The sequence below is a fragment of the Hypomesus transpacificus genome, chromosome 9 (assembly GCF_021917145.1).
Source record: "Hypomesus transpacificus isolate Combined female chromosome 9, fHypTra1, whole genome shotgun sequence".
NCBI lineage: Eukaryota > Metazoa > Chordata > Actinopteri > Osmeriformes > Osmeridae > Hypomesus > Hypomesus transpacificus.
In genome coordinates, this window is record NC_061068.1 from 2,843,678 (window position 1) to 2,857,609 (window position 13,932).

At 50.7% G+C, this 13,932-nt stretch overlaps 1 protein-coding gene across 1 annotated transcript in view; it reads left to right on the top strand.

Moving 5' to 3' along the window:
- The first annotated feature begins 13,202 nt into the window (after nucleotides 1-13,202).
- The window catches only part of erc2 (ELKS/RAB6-interacting/CAST family member 2), a 43,852-nt gene continuing 43,122 nt past the window's right edge, over nucleotides 13,203-13,932 (top strand). The window contains 2 exon segments of the mRNA XM_047025601.1: nucleotides 13,203-13,320; nucleotides 13,323-13,894. Coding sequence (XP_046881557.1) covers nucleotides 13,203-13,320; nucleotides 13,323-13,894 — 690 coding nt within the window.

A 13,932-nucleotide genomic window follows, 5' to 3' on the forward strand; every position in this document is an offset into this window, starting at 1 on the left:
ACTAAAATTTAAATGTAAAAGTACTCATCAATGATGCAAACCTTTTTTGTGAAAAAACATTGTTTCATTCTTTAGAATTTTTTTTCAAAACTTGTTTTTCACACTTACAGTGAAAGGAGAAACTTCAGTGAAATCTTTTTTTTCATTGTTTAGAAACTTTTTCAAAAACTTTATCAACAAGAGTCATTGTGAACCTGGAGGAAACTAACATCAGGTCCAGCCAAGCATTCCTAAATGCCGTTGTACTCCCGGAACAAGTGCATCTTGAGGCTTTTCTCAAAGTACAAGCCATTCCCGACATGCCCAGACCCACTGACAAGAAAGGTGTACGACGCGTAACGGGTATGGTAAACTTCATTGGCAAATTCATTCCAAATCTATCTTCGAGGACAGTATGCCTCAGAGAACTTTTACATCTAAAAAATTAGTTTCAATGGACTGCTAGACATAAGAAAGAATGGCAGCAGTTAAAAATAACATTGACAACAGCACCGGTACTTACTTTCTTCAATGCCAGCTGTAAAGTAAAAATATCCACAGATGCATCCAAAGATGGTTTAGGTGCAGTATTGCTTCAAGCTACTGAAGATGATGACTGGAGGCCAGTGGCATACGCGTCAAGGCCTATGACAGAGGCCTCTAGGCCTAGTGTTTGGATGTGATAAGTTCCAGAGCTATGTGTACGGCTTACCAACTTTCACTGCGGAGACGGATCACAAACCCCTGATTGCAATAATCAAGAAGATCTTGAACGAAATGTCTCCTCGTATTCAGCGCCTGATGATGAAACTACAACGCTATGACTTTGATCTAATCTACACGCCTGGCAAGTACATAGTGCTAGCAGATGCCCTGTCCCGAGCGCCTGTAGCAAACACAGTCGGTGAAGTGAGCTCCACTGAAGAAGATGTGGATGTGAATATGGTGGCTGCTGGACTACTTGTGTCAGACCTGAAATCAAAGCAGATTGCAGAAGAGACAGCAAAAGACACATTGCAGACAGTAATTGCAAATCTTCATCACGGCTGGTCCAAAGGCTCATGTGCACAGTACTACCAAATCATGTCAGAGCTGAGTGTTGTAAATGGATTACTGCTCAAATAAGACAGAATAGTGATACCATTGAGTATGGTAAGCTCTCCACTGGTGTCCCACAGGGCTCCATCCTTGGACCCCTCCTCTTCTCCCTGTACACCACCTTGCTTGGACCGATCATCACCTCCCATGGCACTCCACTGCTATGCTGACGACACGCAGCTGTACCTGTTCTGATCCGTAACTGATCCGGGTATCTCAGCTAGGATCAAGGCCTGCCTCACAGACATCTCCGCCTGGATGACCAAGCACCACCTCCAGCTGAACCTCGCCAAAACAGAACTCCTCATCATCCTGGCCAAACCCTCCATCTCCCACGATCTCTCAATCACCCTGGGATCTGCGACGGTGACCCCTTCATCCTCTGCCAGGAACCTCGGGGTGACCATGGATGACAAGTTCTCCCTCACAGCCCACATTGCTGCGGTCTCCGGTCGTGTAGATTCACCCTCTACAACATCCGGAAGATCAGGAGATACCTGTCTGAGCATTCCACCCAGCTGCTAGTCCAAGCACTTGTCCTCTCAAAGTTGGACTACTGCAATTCGCTGCTCGCCGGTTTCCCAGCATGTGTAACCCACCCTCTCCAGAAGATTCAGAATGCGGCAGCCCGCCTGGTCTTCAACCTACCCAGACGCTCCCATGTTACCCCGATCCTCATCTCCCTCCACTGGCATCCCATCACGGACCATATCAGATTCAAGACCCTGTTACTGACCTGCCGAGCGGTGAACGGGACTACACCCGACTACATCAAGTCTATGCTCCAGCCTTACACCCCCACCCGCCACCTACGGTCTTCTTCTGACAACCGTCTGGTGTTCCCACTGCTCAAGAGCACCCGGTCCCAACACAAGCTCTTCTCCTGCCTGGCCCCCCAATGGTGGAATCAACTCCCCACCTCCATCAGAGACACTGACTGTCTCTCCACCTTCAAGAAAAGGATCAAGACGCACTTGTTCCGGGAGTAGAACGGCACTTAGGAATGATTGGCTGGACCTGATGTTTCCTCCAGGATCACAATGACTTTTATTGAGAGACTTGTTGCTCTTGTTGGTTAGTTGTAACTGACTTAAAACTATTGTTTCTTGCTATGTTATATATTTTTGTTACTTGCTTTTTTCCACAGGTACACTCTTGCACTTTTAGAGGTTCATGTTGTTAAATTGTTTAATTGTAACTTGTTCAACTACATGCTCTTATGGTTCTTCCCTTTGGGACTTATTTAGTTTTTTACAATGTATGCTTCATATTTTGGCTACCCACAATGTTTGGGGCTATCTCGTTGTTATGATGCACTTTTGTAAAGCTCTCTTTTCGCTTTGGGTAAAAGCGTCTGCTAAATGCGAAAACGTGATGTAATTGTAGCAAAGTTGTGCTGAATAAGGTGAAGCCTGTATATTTTGTTAAACCTGTTGTAAACTGCTGTAGACCTGTCTGACCAGGGTTGGGAGGTGGGACTTCCTGTGCGAAACACACTGATTACTTCCTGTGGGGGACACTCACTATGACTGCTTCCTGGTGTCATTTTGAGTGTAAAGTTGACACTGTTTGGGATGTCTTTGTTATGACAGCCTGACATCAACCAAGACAACATAAGCAGACAGGAGACTGGGTTAATAGTGGCCCTCACAGAGAAAGGCCGTCAACAGTTTTATGGGATGTCATGAATGTTAACATTGTTAAATCCATGCTGCCTGTTTGGTGGTTTTATAAGAACCGGTAGCTTTTGTCTTTCCCTTCAGAGCTATGGTCCCAGTAGAGGATAATACAGCTCTCTCAACAGGTGAGCTGGATCTCTTAGCTAGTCATACATTTCAAGTACCGTATTTTTCAGAAATTAAGTCACGGTTTATACCCCAATTTTACATTTTTCTTTTGGTAGTAGGGCTTATATTTCGATGCGGCTAGCACGTTTTCATAACAAAATAACAGTAGAAACACTTTTTTGCATGCTATTATGCTAGCTAACTTAGCACGGAAGCTAACTAAAGCTAGCCGACTATGGTTTCGGAAAAATGTGGGGACCGTCGGAAATATTTAAAACATACATTATGCACTTACTTACTTTCCTTTTCGAAGTGTGTTACACAACGGCATGCTGTAAGATCGCCTATACTCGTGCATTGCTTGGTATCATTGTTCCCGTATCAAGTGCGGCATATATTCCATTGCGGTTTATACTCAGATTTACAAACACACACACACACACACTCTATCGCTCACACACACACACACACACACACTCTATCTCTCTCACACACACACACACACTATCGCTCTTTCTCACACACACATGATTTCCCTGAATCCAAATGCCAAGTCATCCATTAGTTCACCAGTGAATGTGTGTACGTGTGTGTGTGTGTGTGTGACTCAGCAGTGACTGGAGAGGTAACTGACAAGAGATGGAAGTGGAAGAACCAGATGTCCCCTCAGAGAGAGAGAGAGAGGAGGACAAGGAGAGACCAGTCACCTTGGCTGGTGCTACATCACCTCCCTTCCTTTCCCTCTCTCGCACTCACTCTCTCCCTCCCTCTCCCTCTCTCTTGCTACCTCTCCCTCCCTCTCTCTTGCTTACCTCTCTCTCGCTCTCTCTCCTCTGACTTCTTTCTCTCTCCCGCTCTCTCTCTTGCTCTCTCTCTATCTCCCCTCTCTCTCTGTTGGATAGAACAAGACTGTGTCGCCATGACAACCTGTGCATAAGACTCATAAAGATCTGAAAGTGGTTTTGTGTTCATGCTGTGATTGGCTGGGCTGGAATCGGGTGCACAAAACTAATGGGATCGTCCCAAAAGCACCATCTCCCTTAATCTGTACCCCTGGGAGCTACTGTTAACACAAACTGTTGAGTCATTTAAAGAGTGTCTGACCCCCCCTCTTAAGCTCCACAGGGCAGGTCAGTCACTGTTCTCAGAACCAGACTCAAATGTCAGGAAGTAGGAACTCCTCTCTTCTGCTCCCGGAGGTTTGGCGAAACACCTTTTGACCCAAGTGAGAAGCATACATTCATCATGGACTCTGGTTACATCGTCTGTGATTTGAGATTCAACGTCTATGTTAAGAATCATATTCAGAGTCTGTTCAAGTTTTATATTTTGCTGTGTCCACACCAACCACCAGAGGTCGCTAGTGAGCTGTTCACGCCTTCTCAGCCCCTGGATGCACAGATGAATCACTTTCTCTTATCGAAGGAACCACAAAAGAACACAGTCTGGCCAGCATTGGCCCTCTCCGACTCTCCTTTACGATCTGCCACTCTCAACCCTAAAGCGCCTACTTGAGGTTTCAACCGACAGCACGATCCATAAAGGGTGCTTTGATAATTAAACAATCCTTCACCAGTTCAGGCCCTTCATTCTTTAAAAGGGATTGTTGAAGTTTTTTTTCGGTCCACGGAAATGGGAGTTGTAGCAGTCTGGCCTCTGCAGAGATCAATGGCAGAGTATTGATTGCCTATTTCAGGAAAGGAAAAATAACCAGATTAAACGGGTTGGCAGAGAAAGGCAAGGGAGCATTTGTTCTGGCTTCCTTTCCTCTTGCCTTTCTCATCGGACTGTTGTATTCCACCCTGTGGGATTATTGGACTGTTGTATTCCACCCTGTGGGATTATTGGACTGTTGTATTCCACCCTGTGGGATTATTGGACTGTTGTATTCCACCCTGTGGGATTATTGGTTACCTTGTTACTCATGGAGGAGTGCCTGATTTGTGGCCTGGCTATTGAAATTGATACAGATTACAGTGAAGTTTCCTGGAGACATTTCACAGTCATCTGAATACACCTATCTGGAGGGTTAAAGTTAGGGGTGTGGGCACAGGGTTAGGGGTGTGGGCACAGGGTTATGGTTAGGGGTATGGGCACAGGGTTAGGGGTGTGGGCACAGGGTTAGGGGTGTGGGCACAGGGTTAAGGTTAGGGGTGTGGGCACAGAGTTAGGGGTGTGGGCACAGGGTTAGGGGTGTGGGCACAGGGTTAAGGTTAGGGGTGTGGGCACAGAGTTAGGGGTGTGGGCACAGGGTTAGGGTTAGGGGTGTGGGCACAGGTAGACGTACATTATGTTTATTTAGTATGTGCATGTGCATATGTGTGTGTGTACTGCTGAGGTTCTGTTCCCCAGGATAAGTTAGGGTTAGCCCCAGCCCCACACAGTGTGAGTGCAGGCCAGGGTTAGGGTTAGCCCCAGCCCCACACAGTGTGAGTGCAGGCCAGGGTTAGGGTTAGCCCCAGCCCCACACAGTGTGAGTGCAGGCCAGGGTTAGGGTTAGCCCCACACAGTGCGAGTGCAGGCCAGTGTTAGGGTTTGCCCCAGCCCCACACAGTGTGAGTGCAGGCCAGGGTTAGGGTTAGGGTTAGCCCCAGCCCCACACAGTGTGAGTGAAGGCCAGTGTTGGGGTTAGGGTTAGCCCCAGCCCCACACAGTGTGAGTGCAGGCCAGTGTTAGGGTTAGCCCCAGCCCCACACAGTGTGAGTGAAGGCCAGTGTTGGGGTTAGGGTTAGCCCCAGCCCCACACAGTGTGAGTGCAGGCCAGGGTTAGGGTTAGCCCCACACAGTGTGAGTGCAGGCCAGGGTTGGGGTTAGGGTTAGCCCCAGCCCCACACAGTGTGAGTGCAGGCCAGGGTTAGGGTTAGCCCCAGCCCCACACAGTGTGAGTGCAGGCCAGTGTTAGGGTTAGCCCCAGCCCCACACAGTGTGAGTGCAGGCCAGTGTTAGGGTTAGCCCGACCTGTGCTGTAGGGCCCAGTCATGTGAATTTATGCTTCAATACAATGTATCAGGCAACATCAAACATGTCTTTGTCCTGACACTGAGTACAATTGAGTGGAGTTTATTTTTATGAGTACCTCTGAGCTGGCATTTATCTGCATCACTGGTCATTTAGTCGGTCTGAGGCACTGGTGTCGACATTTATGCTGCTTATCATGAAAGGCAAGACAATTGTGTTTCATTATGACAAGCCTATCCCTCTATCATAAACAAAATCGTTGTCAGCCAATCAGAAGAAAAAAAACAATCTCTATCCCAGTTTCTAAAGTGCCGACCCTGGGGAGTGGTTATGCAGCGACACGACTGTGATTCCTCTAGGTTTGATTCTACAAAGTAGCCTGGCATCTCAAGCGAGCAGTCTCATCCGCCTATTATGTACTGACACTGCTGCTCCTTGACGTCTAGCAAGAGAGGAGGAAAGCGCGTGTCCGCTACCCAATGACAGCGCAGGATGCTAGGAGACTGGTGTAAATTGAAGCTGGAAGACGTTCCCTCGAAACGATGATGGAGAGGAATTAACATTAGAAAAGGTAAATGTATTCTTATTTATTTGATATACAATCACAGCCAATTGGAAAATATTTTATGAAATGCTTTGTCATGTAGCAAAGCATCTCACGTCTCGTGCGTTTAATGCTCGACGGTTCTAGGAAAGGCATTTTTGTGTTAGTGGTCGTTGAATATCCTACATGAGCGAAATCATGAGTAATACAGTCAGCTCGTTAGGTGTAGCTCAAGAAATCTATTTTTATCAAAATGTTCACGTGTTTCATTCTGAAATTATTGGAAAACACGCGGTACGATACAGTATCCTATTGGACGCGTGTCACGCAGAGAAAAGACTATCGCCTCCTATCTATTACGTTATATATCCCAATTTCGTTTAACAGATTTGTGGAAAATAACAGCCGTCGACCTATTATGAGTATTTGATGCTGGAAACATGTGTATTAATACGGAGTACTGTGTCCAGATGATCGTATTTATCCTACCACACATGTACATTCTCCCTTCCCGATATCTTTGTAAATCTATACAAGTCTATATGCTTTCAGTTCAGGCCGTGAGGCAATATTCTTGTAACTGTAGAAAACCAGGCCCATCTCTTATATTTTATAGAGCACTGAGAGTAGCCTAATAATCAATTTACTGTTGATGATTATTCACATGCAGCATTATAATACACAGTCTCATAATCTGTTGGAACTAGCTACATGTAGCTCGAGTCACACGGACCAGTTATCAATTGACATTGCATAAAATATGTCAACCGTATTGTACAACCTGATCTGATCAACCAATCAATGAAGGCTGTGGGAGGGGCTTACGTTGTGCGGTTGGGTGCCACAGTCGGGGCCAGTCTGAATGTCTGGCTTGGATCTCACCAAGCTGTCCATCAAAAGCCTGTGCTATACAGAGTCTCAGAGTGCATCTTTACAGCCGGGTGTGCATGGATTGCGTTGAGGACACATGAGAAGATAAATTCACTGACTGAATTTCAGCACACTTTGATTCCACTCCTGTATGACCACGCCTGATTCACCCGCTCATCAGTGACACGCATAGCCCCCAGCTCCTTAGCATAAAGACCGGAGAACACTGGCCCAAACAACATGATGTTCTAGTTGACAGAAGGATAATGGCATGGCTTTATACGAACAGGGGCGTGCAGGGCACAGGGCGTGCAGGGCACAGGGCGTGCAGGGCACAGGGCACAGGGCTTGCAGGGCGCAGGGCACAGGGCTTGCAGGGCGCAGGGCACAGGGTGTGCAGGGCACAGGGCGTGCAGGGCACAGGGCGTGCAGGGCACAGGGCACAGGGCGTGCAGGGCACAGGGCGTGCAGGGCACAGGGCGTGCAGGGCACAGGGCGTACAGGGCACAGGGCGTGCAGGGCGTGCAGGGCACAGGGCGTGCAGGGCGCAGGGCACAGGGCTTGCAGGGCGCAGGGCACAGGGTGTGCAGGGCACAGGGCGTGCAGGGCACAGGGCGTGCAGGGCACAGGGCACAGGGCGTGCAGGGCACAGGGCGTGCAGGGCACAGGGCGTGCAGGGCACAGGGCGTACAGGGCACAGGGCGTGCAGGGCACAGGGCGTGCAGGGCACAGGGCGTGCAGGGCACAGGGCGTGCAGGGCACAGGGCGTGCAGGGCACAGGGCGTGCAGGGCACAGGGCACAGGGTGTGCAGGGCACAGGGCGTGCAGGGCACAGGAAGGAAAAGTCCTGTTTTCAAAGCCTCTGTATGTTTGCCTCCTCCCTTCCTTATCACTCGTGTGTGAATCCCCAGCAGTTGTTACCTCAGTGCATCCTTACTGCTGGTGTTCTCTCCTTAGTGCTGGTGTTCTCTGCTTACTGCTGGTGTTCTCTCCTTACTGCTGGTGTTCTCTCCTTACTGCTGGTGTTCTCTCCTTACTGCTGGTGTTCTCTGCTTACTGCTGGTGTTCTCTCCTTACTGCTGGTGTTCTCTGCTTACTGCTGGTGTTCTCTCCTTACTGCTGGTGTTCTCTCCTTACTGCTGGTGTTCTCTGCTTACTGCTGGTGTTCTCTGCTTACTGCTGGTGTTCTCTGCTTACTGCTGGTGTTCTCTGCTTACTGCTGGTGTTCTCTGCTTACTGCTGGTGTTCTCTGCTTACTGCTGGTGTTCTCTGCTTACTGCTGGTGTTCTCTGCTTACTGCTGGTGTTCTCTGCTTACTGCTGGTGTTCTCTGCTTACTGCTGGTGTTCTCTGCTTACTGCTGGTGTTCTCTGGTGCTTCTGCAGCCTCGGGAGCACATTCATGAAAACTGTGGCACTTTGTTTTATCAGTGGCTTCTAGAAATGTCACTAAATGTCAAAATGTGTAGGATTGAGTGGAGGAGTAGGATAAATTAGTTAAGGGTCAAACGGGCTACACAAGGTCACAAGTAGGTCACAAGTAGATTATCAGACATCATGTTATTCAACATCTCAAACCTGTAAGATTTACATTTATTCATTTAGCAGACGCTTTTATCCAAAGCGACTTCCAAGAGAGAGCTTTACAAAGTGCATAGGTCACTGATAATAACAACAAGATAGCCCCAAAGCATTGCAGGTAGCCGAACTGGAACTGATCTGGCAGTGCCCTGGTGGAACTGATCTGGCAGTGCCCTGGTGGAACTGACCTGGCAGTGCCCTGGTGGAACTGACCTGGCAGTGCCCTGGTGACACAAGTCTTTTATTTGTTCTTGTTTTAATTAGCCGAGCTTCCCTCAGAGGAGCTGTTTCCTCCAGTGCACCACCTCCATCTCTCTCTCCCTCCACCTCTCTCCATCTCTCCCTCCAGTACACCACCTCCATCTCTCTCTCCAACTCTCTCTCCATCTCTCTCTCCATCTCTCCCTCCAGTGCACCACCTCCATCTCTCTCTCCCTCCACCTCTCTCTCCATCTCTCCCTCCAGTACACCACCTCCATCTCTCTCTCCAACTCTCTCTCCATCTCTCTCTCCATCTCTCCCTCCAGTACACCACCTCTATCTCTCTCTCCAACTCTCTCTCCATCTCTCTCTCCATCTCTCCCTCCAGTACACCACCTCCATCTCTCTCTCCAACTCTCTCTCCAACTCTCTCTCCATCTCTCCCTCCAGTACACCACCTCCAACTCTCTCTCCATCTCTCTCTCCATCTCTCCCTCCAGTACACCACCTCTATCTCTCTCTCCATCTCTCCCTCCAGTACACCACCTCTATCTCTCTCTCCATCTCTCCCTCCAGTACACCACCTCTATCTCTCCCTCCCTCTCTCCTTCCATCTCCAATCTGTTATGCTGAATGCAAACGCACATCCTGTTTGTTTGGTTGAGAGGTGTGTGTGTGTGGGGTTCACACCATGGGCAAGCAGGCAGGCAAAAGAACAGTCCCGGAAGGGCTTGTGGCCATCTTGTCGTCACCCTGGCATGGGCCACAGGAGTGGCACAGATGACCACGCCATCTGCAGTTCTTCTCTTTCAACCTCATACACACCGGAATTAACTACAATGCCAGAATAAGTCCTTGGCTTGTGACAACGTCTTAGTTGTCATTATGTAAAACAAGCAAGGTGTTTAATCTCTGTAAACCTAGACACGGTCACCATGACAACCCAAGAAGCCGGTAGAGCCCGGAAGGAACTAAGAAACAACGAAGGAGAACCACCTCCACCCTCATCCTCCTCACCTCCACCCTCATCCTCCTCACCTCCACCCTCATCCTCCTCACCTCCACCCTCATCCACCTCACCTCCACCCTCATCCTCCTCACCTCCACCCTCATCCACCTCACCTCCACCCTCATCCTCCTCACCTCCACCCTCATCCTCCTCACCTCCACCCTCATCCTCCTCACCTCCACCCTCATCCTCCTCACCTCCACCCTCATCCACCTCACCTCCACCCTCATCCTCCTCACCTCCACCCTCATCCTCCTCACCTCCACCCTCATCCTCCTCACCTCCACCCTCATCCACCTCACCTCCACCCTCATCCTCCTCACCTCCACCCTCATCCTCCTCGCCTCCACCCTCATCCACCTCACCTCCACCCTCATCCTCCTCACCTCCACCCTCATCCACCTCACCTCCACCCTCATCCTCCTCACCTCCACCCTCATCCTCCTCACCTCCACCCTCATCCACCTCACCTCCACCCTCATCCACCTCACCTCCACCCTCATCCACCTCACCTCCACCCTCATCCTCCTCACCTCCACCCTCATCCTCCTCACCTCCACCCTCATCCTCCTTACTTCCACCCTCATCCTCCTCACCTCCACCCTCATCCTCCAACTCCACCCTCATCACCCTCATCTTCCTCACCTCCACCCTTATCCGCCTCACCTCCACCCTCATCCGCCTCACCTCCACCCTCATCTGCCCCACCTCCACCCTCATCTGCCCCACCATCATTCCATCTTTGTCTGTCTTCCTGAGCTACTCCCTGTGATGAAAACATAGATCCGCTTCTGTAAAAGGACAAGATGGACCGGATGCTATTTTTAGCTGTGAGTTGTGGGCAGAAATGTGGCTGCCATTTTGAAGTCTCCAGTGTTTAATGACCACCAGAGTTCAGCTCTTCCCACACCTCCCTGCTCAACCTTCTCAGCCCCTGAGCTGGTACTGTGTCACAGTCATTCACCAGCAGCAGGCCTACCTTATGTCAGGGGGAAATTTCGTGTTTTTTGTAGCTCGCTCTTGTATGTGAATATGTAGCCTGCTAGCTAGATAGCTATATAAGATAAGCGTAGCAGGAAAGCAACACACATAGTCTCAATGAAAACCAGAGCAAACCTTTAATTTTAGATTGTAATTCAAGGACTATACCAGGCTGTGTCATTAAGGGCTGGTTAACCAGGTATACTTGATAAATCCAAGCCTAAGCTAAAAAAGAAATGATTTTGAAAGGCTGACTTAGGTGATATAAAACCAACACTGCTGTCAAACAGAGGGTTGCATGGTAGTGTGTCCTGTGTGCTCTGTATGCTTGGGGACCGGGTCAGGGCAAATGGGGAGGGGAGGAGGGCCTGTCTGTGAGAGGGAAGCCAGCAAGATGCTGGGAGTCCCAGTGGGTTCACTTACACATGGAATCCCTTCATGTCCACAGAGAGGGTGACTCATCCACCCCTGAAGACTGAGCAGAGAAGCTGCCCTGTGTGTGTGGGGGGGGGGGGGGGGGAGGGGGGGCGGGATCTGTGTGCTGCCCTGTGTGTGGGGGGGGGGGGAGGGGGGGGCGGGATCTGTGTGTGTGTGGGGGGGGGGGGGGGGGGAGGGGGGGCGGGATCTGTGTGCTGCCCTGTGTGTGTGTGGGGGGGGGGGGGGAGGGGGGGCGGGATCTGTGTGTGTGGGGAGGGGGGGGGCGGGATCTGTGTGTAATTTAGCCACGCCTCGCTTCGTCGCCATCGTCGATGCAGTACTACATGCCTCGTCTAATGTCCTGTACACTGTCAGGACACTCATGTCTCACAGCCACGCTGACATCGTCTGCTCAGCGGGGTCTAGATTGTCGATGTAAGCTGGATGGCTGTACGCTTTCCCTGGAAACTGAAACAGAGAAAACAGGACCAAGAAATCCCAATGATCCATCTGTCCCCCCTGTTAACTGTACTGGACTGAGACTGTTAGATAGTTAACTGTGCTGGATTGAGACTGTTAGATAGTTAGTTAACTGTGCAGTGCATTCGCCAGAAATCCTTTTTGATGCCAACAATTTCGAACATCTCCCTCATATATGGCCATAGGTGATGAGGAATGTCTCTTTTCATTGCTAACCCTCCCCCTCTCAACTTACCCTTTTTTCAAAAATATTTATTTAACCTTTCAAACCTTTTTTAGAAAATATTTATTTAACCTAAAATAATACTGACAACTGATGATCATTTGCATTAATATAACAGTTTTAGCTGTGGTAGGCAGATGGGGGATGTGGAGTGTTTTTACCATTAATGCCCTTTGTAAAATCTCTGATGTGAATTCCTTAAATTAACATAATTCAATTGCAGCATCTAAGATGTGTCTGTGCAAGCTTCTGTATATTATGTGTATGTTCACGATCCTGCACTTTTTAAAGAAGAGATTGTGCATTGTTGTCCCTTTTAGGATTCTTTATTTACTATTATGTGACAGCAACAGTAAAACATCCTTGGTTTCCGCTTGACAGCTTCTTCCCTATTTTTCCCAGATCTGCCGTTGTCGAGTCATTTCTCTCAGGCGTGCAGTACCACCTCTCCACCACCAGGGAACCCTGCTGCCCTCCTTCTCCTCCACCAGAGAACCCTGCTGCCCTCCTTCTCCTCCATCAGAGAACCCTGCTGCCCTCCTTCTCCACCACCAGAGAACCCTGCTGCCCTCCTTCTCCACCAGAGAACCCTGCTGCCCTCCTTCTCCTCCACCAGAGAACCCTACTGCCCTCCTTCTCCACCAGAGAACCCTGCTGCCCTCCTCCTCCACCACCAGAGAACCCTACTGCCCTCCTCCCCCACTGGAGTACCCTGCTGCCCTCCTTCTCCACCAGAGAACCCTGCTGCCCTCCTTCTCCTCCATCAGAGAACCCTGCTGCCCTCCTTCTCCTCCATCAGAGAACCCTGCTGCCCTCCTTCTCCACCAGAGAACCCTGCTGCCCTCCTTCTCCTCCACCAGAGAACCCTACTGCCCTCCTTCTCCACCAGAGAACCCTGCTGCCCTCCTCCTCCACCACCAGAGAACCCTACTGCCCTCCTCCCCCACTGGAGTACCCTGCTGCCCTCCTTCTCCACAACCAGAGAATCTTGCTATCCTCCTCCTCCACCTTAGCGCACCCCAGGTAAGGACGTCCCCTTCCATCTAGCCTCTCCCTCCACCCCTCCTCACCGGGACATGTACGGCAGTGCCAGAGCCGCCAGCCACATCGACAGCAGCCCCTCCCGCTCGCCACGCCTGCCTCGCTCGCCCCGCCTCGGGCACCGCAGGGTCCACAGCGGGGGGGGGCGGCGGGGGCGGCGGGGGGGGGGGGCAAGACGCTCTCTATGGAGAACATCCAGTCTCTCAACGCCGCCTACGCCACCTCGGGGCCCATGTACCTGAGCGACCAGGAGGCTGTGGGCTCCACCGCCACCTACCCCAAGGGCACCGTGACCCTAGGCCGCGCCTCCAACCGGGCCATGTATGGAGGCCGGGTCACCGCCATGGGCAGCAGCCCCAACATTGCCACAGTGGGGCTGGGCCACCACCATGCCGACCTGCTCTCCTACAGCGACCTGGGCTCCCTGTCCATGCTGCAGCACCACCACCACCACCAGCAGGGGCTGCCCTCGGCACTGCTGCGGCAGGCGGTGCGGGGTGGGGGGGAGCTGTTGGAGATGCAGGCCCAGCTCAGGGACATGCAGAGGGAGAATGAGCTGCTGAGGAGGGAGCTGGACCTGAAGGACAGCAAGCTGGGGTCCTCCACCAACAGCATCAAGAGCTTCTGGAGCCCCGAGCTGAAGAAGGAGAGGGTGATGAGGAAGGAGGAGGCTGCAAGGACCTCCATCTTGAAGGAGCAGATGAGGGTCACCCACGAGGAGAACCAGGTGAGATCAAGCCAACAGACTGCACACTCTCACCAACA